The 21,987-nt window shown below is 37.0% G+C and overlaps 1 protein-coding gene and 1 pseudogene across 1 annotated transcript; both read right to left on the bottom strand.

The window, feature by feature from the left end:
• Positions 1 to 6,217: 6,217 nt before the first annotated feature.
• On the bottom strand, positions 6,218 to 11,288 carry LOC109019450 (annotated as a pseudogene).
• A 485-nt stretch (positions 11,289 to 11,773) lies between these two features.
• Positions 11,774 to 21,548, bottom strand: LOC109019452 (RRP12-like protein). The gene is made up of 18 exons (XM_019001740.2): positions 20,911 to 21,548; positions 20,227 to 20,773; positions 19,800 to 20,051; positions 19,528 to 19,616; positions 18,716 to 18,926; positions 17,880 to 18,088; positions 17,555 to 17,782; positions 16,394 to 16,569; positions 16,143 to 16,236; positions 15,969 to 16,025; positions 15,730 to 15,864; positions 14,951 to 15,019; positions 14,100 to 14,210; positions 13,816 to 13,977; positions 13,599 to 13,727; positions 13,354 to 13,455; positions 12,780 to 12,871; positions 11,774 to 12,678 (listed from the first exon to the last, which is right to left on the bottom strand). Exons 1-18 carry the CDS (start codon positions 21,463 to 21,465, stop codon positions 12,288 to 12,290), a joined length of 3,609 nt encoding a protein of 1,202 aa, XP_018857285.2. The 5' UTR covers positions 21,466 to 21,548; the 3' UTR covers positions 11,774 to 12,287.
• Between the last annotated feature and the right edge of the window lie 439 nt (positions 21,549 to 21,987).

Genomic DNA, 21,987 nt, shown 5'->3' with positions numbered 1-21,987 from the left:
CATTCAAAAAATCGAGTGTCTTTTAAGCCATTGTGAAGCGGCGGACCTCGTGTCTGCATGAAATTGCGGATCTTAATTATTATAATATATATAAAATCAACCTCTTAAGGTCACTTCACAATATAGTTGAGGCCCTCAACTCGAGGGTTCATATCTTCCACGCAAGGACAATTAAAATGATACTCAAACTTTAAGGGTTGGTTTGCTTCTTAAATTTATTTTTACTTATTATTACAATTTTTTAAAATTTTAATTCAAAATATAATAAATAATTCAACTTTTCAAATATCGAAATAATAATAATATTAAAAAATAATATTATAATAATATTTTATTATCTCAACTTAACTCAGTTCAACGTCTAAAAGCAACTTAAGATATAATAATTTGGTGGATGAGTATTGGCATTAGCTTCATCAAAAGTCTAGTCAAATATAAAATATGATGAATTTTATCAAAAGAGAGCTGCATTGGATTAGTCAAAGAGATCAGTGTGAAGCTTTGAGCTACAATAAATAGATGGATTTCTTCAATTTTGATGGGTTACTATTCACTGATTAAATCTATTTTTTATTCACTTTTAATATCTAAAAATATTTTTTATTCACGTTTAATCTTCGGCCATTTTGTAATGATAATGTAATAATTAAATTAAATTATTAATTAATATATGATTAGTATAATTGTAAAATATGAAAAAAATAAAAATATTTTTATTAAAAAAATAATATTATATTATTATTTTGATAAATTTATTGGTTAATTTAATGTGAGGTTATGGTTAAAGAGATTTTAAATTTATAAAAATTATATACTTTTTATCAAATTTTAAAAATAATTTTAATGAAATTAATGCCATCATTGTGATATATGTTTTATTTTTCACACTTCTGCATTTTAAAATTTCAACATACATAGGTAGGACTCGACTCAAAGTTTTCCAATCAGAATTAAGTGGTCAAAGATAAGGATGCTGTTGTTCAAAGAAGAGGCGAGAGAGAATTCACTCTGCTGCTGCCTGCCTGCCAATTGGGGGTGGTTGGAGGTTGTGGTTAGAAAAGCTCCTTAATATAAAGACTTTTCAATCTTTGCTGCACGGCTGAGTCTGTAATTCCCTAGGGCAGACCGTTAGATGTGGAAAATGATGTTGCCGCCTTTAGTCCCTCATGTTTCACGCCATTGATTTTTTTTATGCATAGTTGACCAAAAGCTTTTTTTTATTATTTCAAAATATTCTGATTACTTCAGCAAATTAGGCCGTAAATACAAGATTTTTTGTAGGGATTAAGATCTCCTACCTGCATTTTATAACATAAATAACTTTTTTATAATTCAGAGAGATAAATGAACTCTAAAGTTTTAAATGCAGCCCGCAAATGATATAGACCCAATATTAATTACAGTGAATTCACATGAGTGTTTATATCTCTTCAAAATTTAAAAAATGTTTGAATGAAAAATTATATATATATTTATATAATAATAAAAAAAAGATACGTGCATGAGGTATTTAGTTAGGATAGGAATTTGCTGCCGTGTGTTCAATCTGGGTTCTCTAAATTGGTTAGGACTGCGTTATCAATCTTTTTTCTTCAAAACCCATGAATCAAAAATGGGGGAAAAAGAGAAGAAATTGATTGGGCCTTATGGTAGGCCATTGTGCACATCTTGCACATCTACCTTGGCCCATGGGCTTCAGCATCCACTTCAAATTACTCGCACAATCTTCTAATATATATATATATATATATATGTCATTATCAATTTTATGAATCTCATTTAAATTTCATATCATGGCTCACATGTATTTAATCTAATCAAATTTATTTATGTATTTTTCATATTTCCTCATATTTTTTCATAAAATTAGTTGAAAAAAATTATTTTTCATCATAAATTTTGTCACCGAGTCATATTAATTTGAGACGTCATTTTTTTAGTGACTGCAATTTAATGAAAACACTCGACAATATTTCATCAAGGAGCGTGATTGAAGATAACAAAATTTAAAATGAAAGAGTTGTATTCCTTTTCCTTTATCATGGGTAGTAGAAGATCGATTCATTGAGCAGCAAGCTGGTTAGCCTCTAAAAATGTCCCAAGCCTAATTGTAGGCTAAGTTGCTAGGTTGCATGATCTTTGTCGGCATTTTTTACTTAAAAATAGAGTTTCGGAACTTACCAAAAAGCAAATAATAATAGAATTCCAAACTCATTTGTTCTACTGGTATTGAATCAGTAAGTGTAGGAAGTTGACTCGGTGGCAATGAGAGAAATGGAATGTTAGTCCCGTTTGGATTCAGAAATTAGTTGAGATGATTTATAAATAGTAATGAGATTTGTGAATAGTAGTGAAATGATCTCAACTCATTTCTCACGTTTGAATGATTATGATGATAGTGCCAGCTCATCACTGCCACGTTATCAATAGAGAGAGAGAGAGAGAGAGAGAGAGAGAGGTATGGAGTCAGCTGCAATATGAAGGCTGCTCCAAAATGAAATAGGAGGAGGTTCCCTAGCATTCCATCAATGGAGAGCTGGTACTGCCACAATCATTTGATTAAATTTGGGTGTGAAATAAGGGGCTCCCGAGAAGAAAAGAAGACAAACCATCTACAGAGACAACAATCTGTGCAAGTTATAACTAACTACGTTCTTACACACAGCTTATACTCTTATTGCAGTACAAATATGTTCAAGAAAGACTGACATATTTCCTCGTCTGTTTTTCTTCATCAGTATAAACTTTAAGACACATTTATATTTCCTTTCTGTATCCCTGGATCTGGAGTTTAAAAAAAAGGGGCATCAAAGATAATAAAAATCCTATTCTGAAGACAAATTAAGCTACCATACTTTTCATAAGATGTTTTCTGGTGTTTGCTAAGAAGGCATTGCCATACCTTCCAGATAGAAGGCAAAGCTGATTTTCCACCTTTCACCAAATTGTAGCACAAAAAGAGAATGAATATGCTGCTCTTCCTCCCCATGCAAGAGTGTTGTAAGTTGAACCGGTCTCAGTCTTTGTAGCCTGCATTGCAACGTTATAAGCTTTTGATGGGGATAATGGCTATAGTGAATGAGATAGGGAACGTACCTCCCACTACACCATCTTACCAGTAGTGATCACCAGGGGCTGCAGGGAGACATATCATCATTGTTTTTCAAACAGTTCATGGACCACTTACTGTCCCTGCCAACTTGTATTGTTAGATAAAATTTAAATTCATAAGGTGATGGGATAAACTGCTTGTTGTCCTTCATTGATAATTTTTTTTTAATAATTAATAAGAGATTTTATTACCAAGAATAGGCATAGTCCAAGTATACAGGAAGTATACAAAGGAAATACCTACTACACTATAGAAGCAGGAAAAAGACTAAAACAGATTCACTACATTATCATTATCCCTTACAAAAATCCTAGCCCACAAACACAAAGTAAAAGTAGAAAAGAAAAAATTCCGAAGTTCTCCAAGAGAACGCTCTGTCTTCAAAACATCTCCCATTCATTTCCAACCAAATACACCACATTAAACACAAAGGAATTATATTCCATCTGGTAGCTACACATTTCCTTCCCTCAAAACCTCTCCAAAATGCAAGAAGATCCACAACTTCCTTTGGCATCACCCAATATAAACCTGTCCGACTAAAAACCTCATACCATAAAGACTTTGCCACCTCACAATGAAGAAAGAGATGATTTACAGATTCACCATCCTTCTTGCACATGACACACCAATCAACAATGCACATATCACGTTTTCTAAGGTTATCCGTGGTCAAAACTTTCCCTAGAGCAACCACCCAACTGAAAAACACCACCTTAGTAGGAACCTTCACTCTCCAAATGGTTTTCCAAGGGAAAGCACAACCAGAATGACAAGTCAACACCTTATAAAAAGAACAAACAGAAAACCTGGACTTTCCAGCATGGTCCCACAATAAACTGTCCTCTCTTCTCTGCATCACTTTTGAATTATAAATTCTTCCCAAAAAGTCAGAAACACCATTCACTTCCCAGTCATTTACCTCTCTAATAAAATCAACATTCCACAGAATATTATTCTCCGTATGTAGGAAATAATCTGCCACAGCAGCATTTTGATCCCTTGCAATCCTAAAAAGATAGGGAAAATCATATTTGAGAGCTGATTCCCCACACCAAATATCATGCCAAAAAAGAATCATCTTGCCTTCCCCCACCTTATAGATGTGTTATATTTTTGTGAAATTTGTTTGATAAGCGTGTTCTGAACTGTGCTTGCTGAAAAAATGGAAGATGTTCTAGTATATATGTTTAACATAATGTTTTAAGTTGTTCTTGCCAGGGATGATCCTTAATCTTTATGTTATTGTTCTACGGTTTCGATTTCCTTTTTCTTCTTTAATTTTACTAATAGTTAGTTGAAGATGGAGAGTAGTTTTTGGATTGAAGCGAAGAGGTTCGTGATTAGTAGGAAAGGTGGAAACTTTTTTTGTATTACTGAGAGGAGCAGGAAGTTGTCTAAGTTTGGATGGCAAAGGTGGTGGAGGATTGGCAGAGGTTATCGGGCAAAAAGGAATCTTTTCAGACAAAAAGGGAAGGTCAGAGAGCTTTTATGGTCCAAAGATGTCAGAATGAGTTTGGGAGGTTTGTGAAGCTGATTGAGTTTGGTACTGGTATGGGGAAGGGAATCATTGTGATTCCAAAAGGGAGGCACACCGTTATTGATAATTAGTTAGTAACATCATTGATAATTAGTCACACCATTACAAAAGAGAGGCACAAACTCATACCCTATCTAAATTTAATAACAGCAATGATGTTTTACTTGTCAGGTATTTTCAGCAATGATGTTTAAATAGAATTGTTAAGTAACAATCCTCACAGCTTCTGGTATTGTCTTATTTGTTTTCAAATTATTCTTTATGGGATTATCGTTGTCATTTTCTTCAGTCCAGCTTAAGAGAACAAAACCCTCACAAGAAATATACCAACCTCAGCTGTACGAGAAAGGCCAGTAGGAAGAACTGGAACTAGAGACGTCCAGAGAATGGGATCTACCAAGGGATCCCATTTGTTGATGTTCTTGCTCATCGGTTTTCAATTAAAGATCTTGGACATCTATCTTATTTCTTGGGTGTGGAGGTAGTCCCAAATCAGCAAGGTATTTTATTATCTCAAAGGCGTTATATTCTGGATATTTTGGCTCGAACTCATATGACTGATGCCAAACCCGTGCTCACTCCCATTCCAACTAGCCCACCTTTGATGTTAAAATCGGGCTCTCCTTTGTCTGATCCTACAGAGTACAAAACAGTTGTTGGCAGCCTTCAATATCTCTTGATTACGAGACCAGACCTTGCGTTTGTGGTTAACATGCACACTCCAACAACCGACCATTGGAGCTTTGTTAAATGTCTATTACGCTATCTATGTGGAACCATTAATGAAGGCATCCAAATACATCGCCAGTCCCCATTGAACCTACATGCCTTTTTAGATCATCTTCACCAGTCCCCATTGAACCTACATGCCTTTTTAGATCATCTTCATCGTGACTCAACACTCAACTTACATGCCTATTTAGACGCAGATTGGGCAGGTGACAAGGATGATTTTTCATCCACCAGTGCTTATGTCATCTATCGTGGTCGCAATCCAGTCTCCTGGAGTTCTAAGAAGCAGAAAATTGTTGCAAGATCTTCCACTGAAGCTGAATACAGATCAGTAGCTAATGTAGCTGCTGAGCTCAACTGGCTTTGTTATCTCCTAACTGACCTTGGTGTTCAACTACCTAGCTTTCCCGTCTTATACTGTGACAATGTTGGTGCTACCCAACTCTGCTCCAATCACGTATTACACTCCAGAATGAAACATGTTGCCATCGATTTTCACTTCATTAGGGATCAAGTACAAAATGGTGTCCTTCAGGTTGCTCATGTATCTTCAGCAGATCAACTTGATGATGCACTCACCAAGCCTCTTCACCGTGCCCGCTTTCTTGATCTCAAATCCAAGATTGGACTTCTATCTCGAGCTCCATCTTGAGGGGGCATATCATGAGTCATAGGACTACAACGGATTGTAACAGCCTCTTAATTTCTCTATTTTTTGAATTCATTTCAAAATAGTTGTACAGATTGTAACAGCCCGTCAGTTTCTCTAGTTTAGGTTCATTCAAAATAGTTGTTCCTTAAGAGTTAGGAAATAGTTTCAAACTGCTCTATATTTTAGGATCTCAAACAAATGTTTGTTATCCCGTATGTGTATTTAACTGCTGCAAAATGTATATGAAAGAGAGATTTTTGATTTCCACAATCTGATAGTAGGCAGCTGACCGTGACAAGATGCTAAAGGCAGTCACAGTAGAACCTTTATGCTTTCTCCCTTCATTGGACATGCCCAAATGCGGCAACTGGTATGGTTCAGTCAGCTGAACTCTGGTTCCAGTATTGTTAGTTCCATACCAATATCCCCAGAATGCTTTGTTTCTTCTGAAGATTTTGTCACAGCATCTGTCTGACAGGTTTTGTTGGGCCCCCACCACTTTATGCCAGTTGTCAAGTTAATCTTCTTTCGTTGCAGAAACTGGCTAAATATTCAACTTCTGCTGCTGGATCATCGCATGCACCTTAGAATAAGTTAGAATAGTTATATAGATAGCGAGACTTTGGGAACAAGCATGGGTGGAAGAAATAAGATTATTTCAGATGAAGATGGAGTCCTCAAGGCTTAGGTGAATTTTTAGAACTCTCATATTCGTATAAAATTTTGCTTGAACATAAAGTTCGTCAGAACTTACTGTAATGCATACTGTTCAAGTACTCAGATCCAGCCAGCTGGCAAAATGGCTTACATCGACTGCTTTGTGATGGAACCAAGTGTCAAAAAGAAAGCAAAAGCATAAGATCATTAGTCATAACTCTATTTATTTTTTCAGGGAATATCATGCTTATAATTAGATCTCATTAAAAAAAAGATAAATGGACTTCAGAGAAGATCATTACAGAAACTCTCTTCTTAATCAAATCATAATAGCAAAGTATACAACAGAAAGTTTATATCGCATGCTATCATTTTGTCCGACTCAATGATAAATGATCTCAGGTAGTTTCTCCATGAACTGCGAAAGCTTGGGGGAGGGGGGAGGTGCATACAACTCCCAAGTGATTAATAAAAACATCCACGCCAGGTTCTTAATATTCACCAAACAAGCATTCCTCGGGAAAAACATTCTGTTAAATATCTTGCACGCATGTAATTACCTGGAAATCCCAGGATATTTTGTCCTCTTGAGAAACCACTACTCTTTCTGCAGAGAGCATCAAATGTAAGCAACAGTGCAAATTCAGTTAACAAAATATGTTTGCAAAAGTGTATACACGCCTCCACAGAGATGCAAGGTATCTTCTCTCGAGAGATTCTGCATCTGTTCAAGATCCCTTGTATAATCAGTAACCTTGCAGGCTTGCAGACACATATCCCATGTCATTCAAATAGAACTATAATAGTGGATATGGAATCATATGAACCAAGTAAGAAATATAGGAAGATGACATTTTCCTTTTAAACTACTAGAATCATGCTTAATGATCCAAAATCTAAGAACCGAGTGGATGGGGTTAGCAACTAAAACCTAAATTAATTAGAGGAAAAGAAAATTTCCATTCTCAGGGGATAAGAAAAAGGACAATAAATAAAAAAAAGAATGAACTTGGATGCTTATTTTTGCCGTGCAAAGAGCTTAAAACTCACTGGAAAATTGATGAGAGTGCCAGGCCCCAATATTTTAAGAGTTTTGCTACTTATCATCTCCACCACGCACCAAATCTTTTTCAATTCTGCTACAGGTATCCGTATTCGGTACCCGTTGCGGAATCATTAGCCACGTGGAAAAAAAAAAAAAAAAAAAAGAAAGAAAGAAAGAAAGAAAGAAAAAGAAAGGATGGAAAGCATTTGTGCAGAAGAAGACAAGTTTCATTCTTCATCGTGGGGAAAAGACGAAGATTTGCGCAGAAGAAGACTAGCTTCCCAAACTTGCTTTCCGTCTGTTCTCCAAGCAACACAGAAAAAGACGAGTTCCGTTCTTCATCGTTACCATTTGCGCTGAAAAGAGAAGCACCAAAAATGTTCTAGTGCTAAAAACAAAAGCACCGGAACCCATTTTACGCTGAAGAAGAAAAGCACCAGAACCCAGCGTGTACTGAAACCATTTTGCCAACCGCGGGTTCGTCGTTCTTCATCGAGTTCGTCGTTCTTCAAGTGAGTGCCGTCGTACCCATGGCCTGAGCAATTTTTTTTTTTTCTTGATTTTTCTTCATCGTGTTCATCGTGTTGTGGGTATGCTCTGTTTTAGTGATGTTTTATTTTTGTATATTTTTCGCCACCCAGTGTGACAAAGCCGCGATAGCCTTTCTTCTACTTGTATATTCCTCAAGAAAAAACACCTTGAGGAGCTTGGATGAGGCTGTTAGCATCCTGCTGCCGCGGAGTCCTGAGAAGATGAGGGAGTTGATGCGCCTCACGTTTGTAAGCCCAATTACAGGCCGTGCCCTCTTGCTTTCTCAACGATTTCATCCAAGTAAGTGGTCTTTTATATTGAGACTTGGGGGGATTGATTAGAATTGGAATTTGTATCTCGGGATTACTTCAACGTTGGTTCAAATTTTACAAATGAAAATTAAGCGAAGAAAATTACAACCTTGGGGGGGGGGTATTTCATCCAAAGTTGTTTGAGGAGAAGCTTATGGCCACCCATTGTACCTCCGTGGGGGAATCATCTTTGTAGCAAGTTTGGGAAGCTTGGAGGTGTGAAAGGACGAAGATTGGGGTGTAGCAGTCTTCCATGGATGTTTCTGTGTTGAGTTCAGTCCTAATCGTCTGAAGATAGTCTCGTCTTCGTGGGTCAGTTTCATTTCTCAAGTGTTGATAACAAGCAGAAAAAACGATGCGTTTAACTTAGGATTTAAACGCACCGTTTAAATAAAGCTGACTTGGAACCCGGGTACGCGGCGTGTCCCCGTCCCGGATGCAAGTAGCTTTTTTCAATCTTTTTATATAGAAAAACTCTACTTGCACCCGGGACGGGGAACACGCCGCATACCCGAGTGCTAAATCATCATTATTTAAACGGTGTGTATCATAAGTTAAACGCACGTTTTGAATTATTTACATGGGGTGCCAGTGGGAGCTGCCCAGAAGGCTAGTAAAACCGAGAAAAACTCGAACTGCTATTTTTGTTATGAACAACCTCGATGCTGTTAGAAAGAATTATGCTTTTCCTCAATCTGCAAGGGCGTTTTCCAGTTTGCAAGCTGCAAAAAATGAGTTCAGTGACCATTTTAGGAGTCGAGTGTTGCTAAAGTAGACATGAGCGGTTCAGATAATATGCTTTCTATTTTCCAAGTGGCTTCTGCTTGTAACCATGCTTCTGCTCAAAGACGAAAGAAGAAAGACGAAGGACGTGCTGCCAGTTGGCAGAAGCTTTTGCTCAAACAACCTGCCCCACGGCCGTGCTGCCAGACGAAAGACGAAGGGATTAAAACAGAGCATACCCACGACAAAAAAGCTTAGATGCATTAAAAAAAAAAAAAAAAAAAAATTGCCCAGGCCATGGAAGACAGCAGGAACACGATGAAGAAAAATCAAGAAAAAAAAAAATTGCTCAGGCCATGGGTACGACCCACATGAATCCCTTTCATTGTTCAACTGGGTGCTGCTCCTCCAGTGAACCAACGCGTGGATCTATGTAAACCATCTTCCTGGCACTATGATAAGCCCAAACATTGACCAGGAGTTCCAATACACGACAGTAACAGTGCCTTTTCTGTTTTGATAATTAAACAAGCAAAAGTTAGGGCAATAAAGCTCCCACTAGGACCTGAAAATCAACCAAAAAAGCTTTGATTCCTTCCATGGGGTGCCAAAGATAAAGAATTCCTGCACATCGTTCTCTTCCATTTTCGCCCTGAAATCGCTGCTGCTGCTATTGTTGTTCCTATACTCCATGAACTCCACGGCCATCTCTCAGAACCATCAAAGACAGAGAACGAAAGAGAAAAAGGGTAAAAGGGAACAAGGAGAGCTAATAAAACGAAAGGTGGGTCTCTATCTGAAATCGATTTTTTTTTTCTTTTAATATCGGGAATGGTACCCCACGGCTGGTACATCTAGCAGAAGTGTTTTATATATATATATATATATTTTTTAAAATTGATTTTATTTTTTTTAAATTAATTGAATTCTTTTACTCACCATCTATATACAACATATTTAATAAGAGAAAAAAAAAAATATGATGTTTAGGATCATGAATAGAATTTTTCATATTTTAAGGCAGTAAGATCATAGGCTCTAGCTGCAGCCTCCTCGTCATCATATGGCCCTGTATACATCGTGCGATCTAACGATTCGTTGAAATACAGGGATATTTCAAGTTTACCCAAAATAAAAGAAAAAAATAGAGGGAAATGTACGCTAAAGCCACCAACTTGCCTAAGTAAACTGGAATAACAGTTTGCGTTACCAGCCATTCCATGCACACCAGGAGAAAATTAAAACGGTGTCAGCAACACGGGAAACTTTTGGGTACAATGCCAGAGATTAATTTTTTCTTTTTTTTTTTTTGTGAGAGAGAGAGAGAGACCTTGTTTTCCCTTTTGATTCCGATTATAATTCCAGGCACTCTGGTCCCAAATATGAGCTTCAAAACGTCTAGTCCATCTATGCCTTTAGTTTCATCAACATTATAAACAAAGAAGACGAGTCTAAATTCAAAAGAGCTACAGGCATAAAAAAAAAAACCAACAGAAAGCGAATTCCACGCGCCAATTCAAATACTAGGCGCAGTATTAATCCGACTCCCCGTGATATTTCTCCTCAACCAAACGGATTTGATTTGAGTTGATATCGAGCTGGTCAGTACCTGGTGACTCCGCGGTAAATGGAGCTGCGCTTTCCGGCGGCGCAGGGAGGAATTTTATTGATGCGCTCCTTAGCCGTACACCCTCTCCTTCGATTTCTTAAATCCTCTGTACAGAAACAGCTGATCGTTAGGTATCACTGCCGCTGCTGCAGCCAACACCACTGGCTTCCAAATTCAAACCAGGATCAGAGGACAACGAAGCCATGGTAGAATCGAAATCCTAATTATATGAGAGTGACAGAGTGTAATCTAGAGTGTCGATTCGTTTGCAGAGTTTGGATTCGGTATTTACTTTTGTGTTGCTTTTTTTGAGTGACAGTGGAGGATGAAAACTACGAAGTTTTGGAGGTGTTGAATTTACGTATATATTCGGACGAGGATTTAAAGTTGGTAGTGAAAAGACCAAGGCAGTGTTATCCCTGTTGAAAGACATTTTGCCCTCAATATCTGGGAGATTGCATATACAGACATTTTATTAAATTAAAAAAAAATTATTTTAGAAAAAATTATTTTATAATTTTATTTTCTTATATTACAGTTCTTAAGTTCTTATTTAAAGACTATACATAGTATTGCTCTTATTCTAATATTAGAATAAATTTGATGTAAAAATCTGACAGATCATATTACAATAAAAAATATATATTAACTACAAAGTCACAAACTTGTCTTAATATGAATATCAGAATATAAATGTATATTTGTGACTTTATTTTTATAAAAACTTTTTGTGATTACAACATTTTTTATTAAAAAAAATAATAGTAACATTTTCATTTTTTTATTTGATTTTTTTGATGTGTTATCACGTAAAGGAGGCCTTCGTTTCTATAAACTATGAAAAATGAGAGTACTGAATCACTCGGTAAAATTCAATCGGCAAGCTTTTGTTTAATAATTTAGAGGGGACTGAGACCCCTCAAAGTATCCTACAAATGAGATTAGGGATCGCCGGATCGGAAATAGGGGAAATGAGCACGCAACACAGACACTGCTCTTGCAGACTAACAGACACGTGTATACATTACGCCTTCCTGCAACATCCATGTAGAGTTATCCTTCCAACCAGCCACAAGCATCAGCAGGTACACTTGATGCGCTTGACCAGAATTGATGACATTTGCTCATTTCAGCACTGCCAGAAGCCCATCTTTAGAAAGATCAACGGATCCTATCCCTCTCTTATTATAGATTTCCTTCTTGATCTCTGCAGTTCTGTGAGAAAAGGACTTCCTGGCAAAAATATAAGTGGCTTGCTCTCCTCCTCCTCCTTCATGAACGTACCTCTACACTTACAGCAGTACAAGGAGATTGTACCGAACTCTTGTTGTGCTTCACAAAAGCAATTGCTATTCAGACTTGAGCACATTGTCACTCATTTGTTGATTTTCAATCTTTTCCTCCCTAAATTCTGGTGTTTGCGTGATTTGGAAGCGCTAGAATGTGTAGTAACTCTGGCTTCATCTTTCTTCATGTTTGTCAACTCCATCTGTTTTCTCTTTTTACCGATCATCGGACCAGCGTTGTAACCCCTCTGGCTCTTTTTTAGTCTTCCTTCTGACTGACCCTTTCTTGATTTTGCATTATCAGAATGCATCTCTCTGTTAGTTGATCTTAAACCGCCACTACTACCATTAGACCAGTGGCCTTTGTTTGAGCCAGGGGTGTGGGCATTATTTTCCTTCTCCCTCTTCGCCTTCCTTTGTTCTCCTGAACCGTATTCCTTCGACGGATAAGCCAGTTTTTTGTGTTTCCTTTTCTCTGGCCTAAAAACAACATGTAAAATAAGGTAGTTCAGCGGTAATGAGACCATGAGGATCTGAATCTGAAAACAATAGATTGACAAAAGAAAATTATGCAGTCGTACATGGAATCAGAAGCCTTAGTAGATGAATATGCAGGCATCATTTCCGTATCGCCACTGCCAGATTCTTTGGAACTTGTTTTGTTATGGCGGTTCTGCAATAAGATACGCCATGGACAGGATTTTCTATCATATATTGGAATATGACTGTTCATCAAATTCACTTCAAATAAACTCCCAAACAAAAATTTCGGTCACAGGTACAATAGATTCAATAGGTTTAAACCCACAATGCTCATTTATTAAGGGAAAAATGTCTGCATGCGTGTTTCCTTCATGGGCTTCATATCTATGGATATTATGGTTCTTTGGACAGGTGGAAAAAATAGTGATTTTCTCAAGATTATACAGCAGATATTTCTAAAGTCATAGAAGCATGTGGCTTATTCTAATGCATTTCATCGGTAATCCACCTCTTAAAACAAGGCCCAATTATCTATTGACATGAAGTCTATGATCTAGCTCTGTTTCTGTCATCCAATTGCTTGAACAAGTCCTCTCTCTCTCTCTCTCTCTCTCTCTCTCTAAAACAGAGAAATCTAGAAAAAAATAGGCCAAAGAGAAAATGAAGAATTACCTCAACAACAGTCTTAAGAAAACTCTTATATTTCTCTGGAGTCACTGACCCCACTGCTGCAGAACCACACTTCCGTAACATTATCTCCATTATGACAGTGACCTGTAGATAAAATAAACATGCATATGTATGAAAATTAACAAGGCAGGACAAGTATCCATCTCCTCCCCCCTCCCCTCTCTTTCTCTCTCCCTAACAAGTACTCATTTATTATGGAAAAAGGTTAATGCTAAATTTGCATGTGCCTTTTCTCTAAAGTGATGTCTGGAGACAGATGACCATCGGAGAACTTCATTGACGATTTCAGAAAGAAGACTCCGCAGGCCATTGGCTTCTAAGCAGGAGACTAGCACTTTCACAAAACCCAAAACAGCCTGTTGAATACGCAGTCATCACATCAGCATAAAAAGAAACACTGAACGAACACCTGAATGAGGAACAACTGAGTAAGAGAAATCTCACCTTTATAACTTCCACAGCTTTGCTATGCAGCAACGATAAAATAGAGGGTACCAGGTCAGGCACGGAAAGACATATATCAGCGTCCTTATATACCAATCCTGACAAGGCAGACACTGCTCCACTCTTTATATGAGGGGATGAACCAGAAAGATAGCCCATTATCTGAATGTTGTAAATCATTAGTTATTAAAGAAGAAAGCAGCTGCAAATGATATACCAAAGGACCAACAGTTAAACCATCACATAAAATCAGACATTCAATGCCAAATCCTTCATGCACTTACCATGCTAATCAGCTTATTATAGGGTGGATCAGAAACAGATGGTGAGTCTCTTAAACTGGAACTTATCATAATAAGTACATCATAAGCAGCTTTTCTAGCTTCTTCCTTGCCCTATATATTAAGTAGCATGCACATATTATTAGTACACCTCTTGCATTGTGAAGTCAACAACTATTGCTAAAAACAAAAATGAAGTAATTAAATAGAGAATACCAGATCAGGCTAAAAAAATGTACAAAAAAGAAAAAGAAAGATCCCGGTGCAGTCCAACAATACCAAACTCTCAAGTTATCTCCAGAAACAATTAATCAAATCAGAGCTTTTACTCAGTTCAAGGACTTGTAATCTGACTCCAAAACTTGAGGCCAAGCTTTTCTTCCTGACTGGGGAGAATGATGCAGCCATTGGAGGAAAGGTCAAGTTGCTGTGATTGAAATCATTTCAGTTTTAGCAACTTGAAACTTTTCATGTATGGGGTTCATTTATAAAATTGGACCCAGACAAGTTCTTTATGATTTTGAAGTTCTGCTTCTTAAGAGCCTGGGGTTAAACAAGTTACTAATTAGGGTTTTTGATCTCATTCGTATTGAGAGGCATAATGTGATTTTATGCAACTTCAGCAAATTAAAAATATTTTGGTGGTTAAGAGGTGTAGGCATTTTATTATGCTTATGTACACAAGGTCAAGCCCAAAGTTTACCAAGAGATTTCCAACTGGTACTTCTGTTTTAGATGTAACCTTGAGGAACATAAAATTAACTTCACAGAGAGCGAGATTCAGCTTGGCCCTAAATAAAAGTTTGGATAAAGCATAGGTAAAACATCAAGCTTCTTGAAGTAGTAGCTCTTACTTCCTTTAAGGTGAGTATAATCTCGTTCAGAAAAAGAAAAGCCCTTGTATTCTCCTCCTCCAGGCTCATCTGCACAGCATTTAGGAAGGTATAACAAAAATAGTGTTAGAAACTCAACAACCATCTAAAATGTACACTGTACAGAGAGGGCTGCTGCTTTGCATATGTGGCAAAAGTAGAGATGTTTGTAAGGAATGGACAAGCCATACATGATGTACCTAATTTTTGTATTACTTGTAAAAAATAAATGTATCTAATGAGTTGAAAGCACAAATTTTTATCAACTCGCCCATATAACCTTCAAGTTAGTTTTTGCTACACGATTATTCTATTTCTATTATTTTTTTCCCTTTCTGAATACACTTCTGTGACTCTGTCTTACCATGCCGAAAAGTAGCGGTTGTTATCCTTGACCAGTTGCATGATAGGCATCCCATAAGAATGCCAAAAAAATTGAAATTTGGATGGATACATTGCATTGGTCTCAAGACTCGATAATTAAGACAACAGAAAAGAAGTTAGAGAAAAATAATTACATTTAACATGTTTGAATTTGATAATATTTTTACAATAATAGAAGTGGAGAAAGAGATTAAACTGGGGAAAGATGAAACCAAAGCTAGAAAGAGCACCAAGGAGCCTCTAATATACAGTTATTCATTAAACAATCATACAATCTGTGTAACAGAAAAGCAAACTGACCTCTACTACTACAGAACACGCATACAACTACCCCATCCTAAAAACTAAGTTTATCATTTCCTCTGCTAACTCTTTACCTTCAGCGTGTGAACCATTAGAACATGGAAACATGCAAAGCGATCTCTAATAGATGCAATATCAACAGGAGACTTGACATCGAGTAACAAAGAACTCAGCTCACTAAATCGAGATGAAGAAAACCAAGCATGTTCCTGTACCATTGGATAAGACAAATTAGACAAAATTGCATCCATAAGGAAGGATATCAGGCACCAAAAATAATGAACATTACAAGAACTGTGATGCCAACATCAACCTCTAGAATTCTGCTCATGGTATGATATGCTTCACGATGCCCAGTCTCATCAGTTGCCTGTAAACCAAAGATCGACGAATAGTTTAGACTAGACTATATCCATTACTCATAGAAATAATAGAATTGGTAGTGACACAAACCATGTCACTGAGGTATTTAGTTTCTATAATATACCTGAAAAGTATGCTTAATAAATTTATAGATAAGATCAATAAGATCCTCTTTGGCTCCTCCAACAAAAGATGATGCTAGCTCCATCATTACACACCTGAAAGAATAACCACATTAACTAAAAACTACATCATCAACCTATTTCATTACAAGAAAGTGAAAAAACATGTTGTAACATTCTATACAGTATCAATTCTGTAGACTCCAAGTTGGCTGATAACCCAATTTTAAACTATGCAAACAGTCACATTTACCTCTGAACATCTTTCTCTGTACTACTTAGATTGCCTTGTTCTTTATCAATCAACACTTGGTTACACATTTCAAATTCTCCCTCACCATCTATGAACTGAAATCTCTCGAATAATGACATGAGAATCTTTTTTATTAATGAAGAATCCGTAATAGAAGCCAAGCATCCAATGGCATCCTGAGAAAATAAGAACAAGAGATTTTCTGGTATTTAGATATTAACCAATATGTAATACCGCCAATAGAAAGCTCGACCAAAACGAATTTCAGAATGTACGTGACAGTTAGCACCAATCTCAAACCATAAAAGGGTTAAAATTTCATAAAAATTGATATAAAATCAAAAGACCACACATATAGACATATTTAAGTAATTATTATTACTGAGGGAATTTTAGCAATTTGGAAACCTATTCGCTGTTTTAGGTCAATTACCAAGTGTAATGGTTTGATGAAAATTTATTCCAAAAAAAAAAACTTTTACTCTCCAAATACGCTGGTAGATATCGAATTCCGTCTGGATTCTCCAAGAACCCAGCATGAAGTGGTTGGCCTGGCAGGTTCACCTAAAGAACAGATTAGGTTGGCATGTCAATGTTGGTAGTAATTGAACTTGTGTTTATTACCATCATGGAGTGATCACAACTCCCCAAAATCAGGCAGTATCAGGTAAGGTTGATAGTTAGCACCTGTCTGTAACATAAACAAGTAGTAACAATTTAAAGGGTCACAAAACTAAAAAGGGGATGAACCCAAAGCTTTATTCCTTAACACTCTATACTTGTCGATGGCTGCCATTTATGTTTCCCTAGCTTTAGTTTTCAGGATTTTCTTGATTTTTTTACTTTCTCTAGTTAGGTATATCTGATACACTCAACGTACTTAGATAGTGCCTTTTTTTTTATCATTAACAACAATTATCTTATAAAAACAAGGACATAAAAAAGGAAATAAAGGCTAAAAAGGCAATCAAAGCAGTACAAAACTGTGAAAGAAGTTGCCAAGGTTCATGAAGGGTCCAGCTCTCCATGGCTACATTGAAGAAATTTAATTGTTTTATGGATAAATATTGCAAATATGTGCATTAATTAAAGGAAAGGGGAGACTGAGATAACATTAATCAATACTATAAATACGACTTCACTGAGTGACAAAAGGAGAACCTTTAGATATGAGCGCTTCTCAGGACGTGAATCAACAAATAAGTCTGTTAGAGCCTCGAGCAACTCTGTTGAACACGATTTCAAGGCCCTGATGTTTTTGGTTGCTGTCTTCTCTGAATAAGTGGGTATATTCCCAATCTCCACAACAAAGTGTTTTACTGCAAACAAATTTGATTGATCGGCATCTCTTCTAGGACTAAGAACATTTTTGTTTTGAGACACGAGAACCTACTCAACAAGCCAACAAATGCATTAAAGATAATATAATAAAACAATAAGCATCAAATAAACACCAGGGCCCTAAACATTGTAAAGGAGAGAGCACCTGTAATGCAATGGCAATATTTTCATGCATGAATGAGTCCTTCTTTAGGAAAGGAATTAATATCTCAGCCAAAGGTCCAATATTTTGGTAAGTATCAGTTGGACGACGACAAAATCCAGGGAGTAGTCCCCAGAGGTCATGCGCATGTGCCTGCAGATCTTGACTGATAGCTAACTTCTTTTTATCAGTACTGATTGCTAACTTCTTAGCTGGAAAAGAAGAGAAAAAAAAAAGGATAGATAGGTCAGAGAGTATTACACATCTAAATTCGCTTTTTTTCGTCAGTAAACAAGAATTTTACTGATGATAATAGGCATTGCCCGAGTATAAGGGACTTCGTGGATTGGTTAAATGGATGACAACTATAAACTACAGCTAAGATGGAAATCATTGAAACAAAATATGGCGTGAATATGAGGAAGGACACTGATAAGGACAGAAACTTCTAAGTTCATAATTTTTTTTATCAGTAAAAGAGGTTAAACAAGAGAAACGCTTTGAAGTTTCATAATTACTGACTAGATTTTTTACTCCAAAAATACCAAAAGGCTCTGGTAACAGGAATATATAAATGCTCAATATCTTCAGACAGCAAGAACCAATAAGCTGTAGCTTAATATATCAAATGTCATTTAAAGGAATTTCAGCATTAGAGATTGGTAGTTCAAGCTTTAGTAAGGTGGAGATAGCATATGTTCCATCCCAGGAAGCAGCAGTAATGTGGACATGCAGAAAAGAGTCACACACTTCTACTTAATTTTCAGATCACCGAAACAAGAGAAACTGTGGCAGAATCAAAATAAAGGATGGAGTCCCTTTATAAAGTTATGGAATACCTTTACGACTAGCCCGCTCAAAAGATTTTGCAAGAGGCACAATATGCTCCATATAGTACCTCAATGATGCTCCAACAACATAGTCTTTTAAAATAGGTACCAACCAAAGGTTCATACAAGTGAAGTCATCAGCATGAAGGGAGATAGGTAAAAGTGTCAGTATCCTCTCTGGTCCCATGGCAATTACAGCAGATCCAATACAGTTCTGAAGCTGTGTATCATTGGAGTAGAAAGATGTCAATCAATTATCAGCGGACACCAATTTCAATTAACTCATTTGCTAGATTTTAAGCTTACCATAAAGAAAGGTCAAGCAGAAGTTCAAAAATGAAAGTTATAAATCAATAACATTCATAAGGAACCTTGCAGATCCAGATTATAGTGTGGTAATAATAAATCCAATGAGTTGCTTAAGCTGTTAACAATTTACAATCTAATAATTAGCAAAGATATATAGAAACTATGCTAGATGTAACAAAATCTCAGTTGGTAGAAAAACCACAATATCTTCCCCAGGTGGATACACAAACAATGAAAATCCAAGGGCTTCTTCTTGCCATTCCATACCACTTTCACACCAATAAACTAAGATGAGGAGAACTTCTTGGGGGGGAAATCATAAATACAAATAACAAAATCCAGTTCACTATAAGGTCAAAAGACTAGCATCGACTTGGTGAATGATAGTCCCCAAAATTTTGAGTTTCGGGTAGATGAGAACAAAACCAAACATACTTTATATATTTGAGTTGTCATTTCATGCCGGTTCCCTTAACAGATGGATAAAATTAGAAGGAAATCCATCAACTTACATGGTTATTGTAGGACGTGCCACCACTATGAAGAATCAAGTCAGCAAGTTTAAGAGCTATATTCTTCATAAAAACAAATGACCTCTCTCCTGTAACCAAAAAAGCGTAATATGAGCAAAAATTGTAGCGTCATTAAAATTACTAGTGTTTCTCACGAACAGCTGCAACATAGATCTGAACAAGAAGTTGCAGAATTTACAAATTGAACTTAGTAAAATTTTCTGAAGACAACATTATGCTACAGAATATAGTAATAAATGGCATATACATACCAAGCTTGAGGAACAAAACAGATATGACGCCTAAAATATGCTCATTTGGAACACCATCAATAGCACTAAGGGTATTCTCAAAGATAGCACATATCGATTTCATTGCACTAGCTTCCATGCTGTCCTGACATTCATTGTCAAATTGTTTATCTTTGGGAGTTGAGAAAGATTTAGGATCCACGTGGTGACTGAGCAAGTCTTTCAAGATACTTGAAGTCTGTGATGCTGTGCTAGCCTCAGAATTTAGAAGACCTAAATGTATTGGCAGCATGAATCAGAATGAGCATAGATAAACATAGATGAATAAGCCAACAGAGGAGGGGGGAAGGGGGGCAGAGAGAGAGATGGTAAAGAGCTTCTTTTATTAGTTTTATTGCTACATTAAACTTTAGATTGTAATTTCTCGAAGGCTTTCTGAAAAGCATACCTGCTAAAGATTCACAAACAAGAGGAAGACTTCTTGTCCACGAGCTGCGTTCTCCATCATGAAGTACATCCAGTGCACGTTTTAACAAGGTTGCCGCAGATATAACAGTGTCCATGGGGTTCCTATCTCCCAAAGACACGTAAGAAGCAAGGGAATCCACAATGTTGTCCATCTCCGGAACACCAACTTCAACTCTAGATGTTTCAAAAATTGCTTCAATAATTTTAAAAACGTGCCTTGTAACCAGTGAGAAGTCCGACCTCACAAGTTTACACATTTCTGACATTACTTTTGAAGTGATTTTTGCCGAGAGATAGGGAACACTAATCTTCACTACATTTAACACATAAAGGACCTCCAGATGTTCGGGTTCAGACGATGTTTCATCTTTTGACCCATCTACAGGTCTCAAACTACTTAATTTGATTGCCAAGGGCATGTGATTTTTGAGCAAAGACATTACCAACTTGCTCGCTTCCTTGACAACAGCCAAACACCTGAAAGACGTAAAAACCTTCTCAAGATAATCTTGAGCGCATCTCCTAACCTGCATTGATGCAATTTAAACAACTATAAAACATTTACATTAACTTGCTTTATATCTTTCATCCAATTAACACATTTAGCGATATATACACATACGTAAACAGGAATCGACGATCTATAGTATATACATATCCATACCTTTGGACGCCGATCGACCGCGAGATTCAACAGCGTTTCAAACCCTAAGTTGATAGAATCCCAATCCTGCAAATCACAAAACCCTAACAAAACCCCCAAACACTTCACGACGGCTCTCACACTAGCCATGGCCAGCTCCTCCCTCTCCTTCCCAACCAATCCTACCAGCACGCCCACCGCCTCGCTCGCCTTTGGAGCTGCAATCCCCTGCGGCGGCACCAGCGGTACCACCATCGACAAAAACGACAACAGCGCCGAGATGGCGGTGGGGTCCAAGGTCCGGGAATTGGATGACGCAGAGTCGATGGCAGCAGCGAAGTAGGCGGATGGGATCATGGGGAGGGACTCGGAGGCCAGGATCGAGCGCATGGCAACGGCAGTGGCGATGAGGTGGCGGTGCTGCGGAGCGGAGGACTTGGCGTAGCGATCCATGAGCTGTTGGCAAAAGTCAGAGCCACCTTTAAACAGCTCCGATTGTTCTTCTTGTTGGTCTTGAAGGTCCTGATTGAGCTCTCGTCCCCGCATGGTGCTTGGGGTTTCGGTCGGTTTTTTCATTGGTAAGGTTGTGAAGGGTTTAAGGAGGGTTTTGGGGAGTGATGGGTGTTCTAGGATTTTGGGTTTCGGGTTTAGCCGCGATTTCGTGCGGGGCGTTATGTTTTGGGTTAGGCTTGTTGAAGTTTTCGTCTTGGGCTTTTGGAGAGGAAATTGGGAGAGTATTCTATGATCTTTTGAAATGCCTCGGGCCGGTAATAATAATAATAATAATAATAATAATAATAATAATAATAATAATAATAATAATAATAATAATTTTTTATTAGTGTATTTATTTAAAAGGGATGAAATTGTTAGAATCAATTGTATTTCACAGCACCACTTAATTACCATAACATTTTATAAAGTCTTCGTACAAGTGGGCAGGCTCAATTTGGTTACATGAATCATCTCATTTTATTTTACTTTATTATTATAATTTTTTTAAATTTTTATATAAAATATAATAAATAATTTAATTTTTTAAAATTTTAATAATATTTTATTTAATTTATAATTTTTATATCATCCATTTGCTTAACT

Source organism: Juglans regia, chromosome 3 (assembly GCF_001411555.2).
Source record: "Juglans regia cultivar Chandler chromosome 3, Walnut 2.0, whole genome shotgun sequence".
In the NCBI taxonomy this organism is placed as follows: domain Eukaryota; kingdom Viridiplantae; phylum Streptophyta; class Magnoliopsida; order Fagales; family Juglandaceae; genus Juglans; species Juglans regia.
Note: the sequence above shows the minus strand (reverse complement) of the source record. Positions and strands in the feature narration are given on the sequence as shown.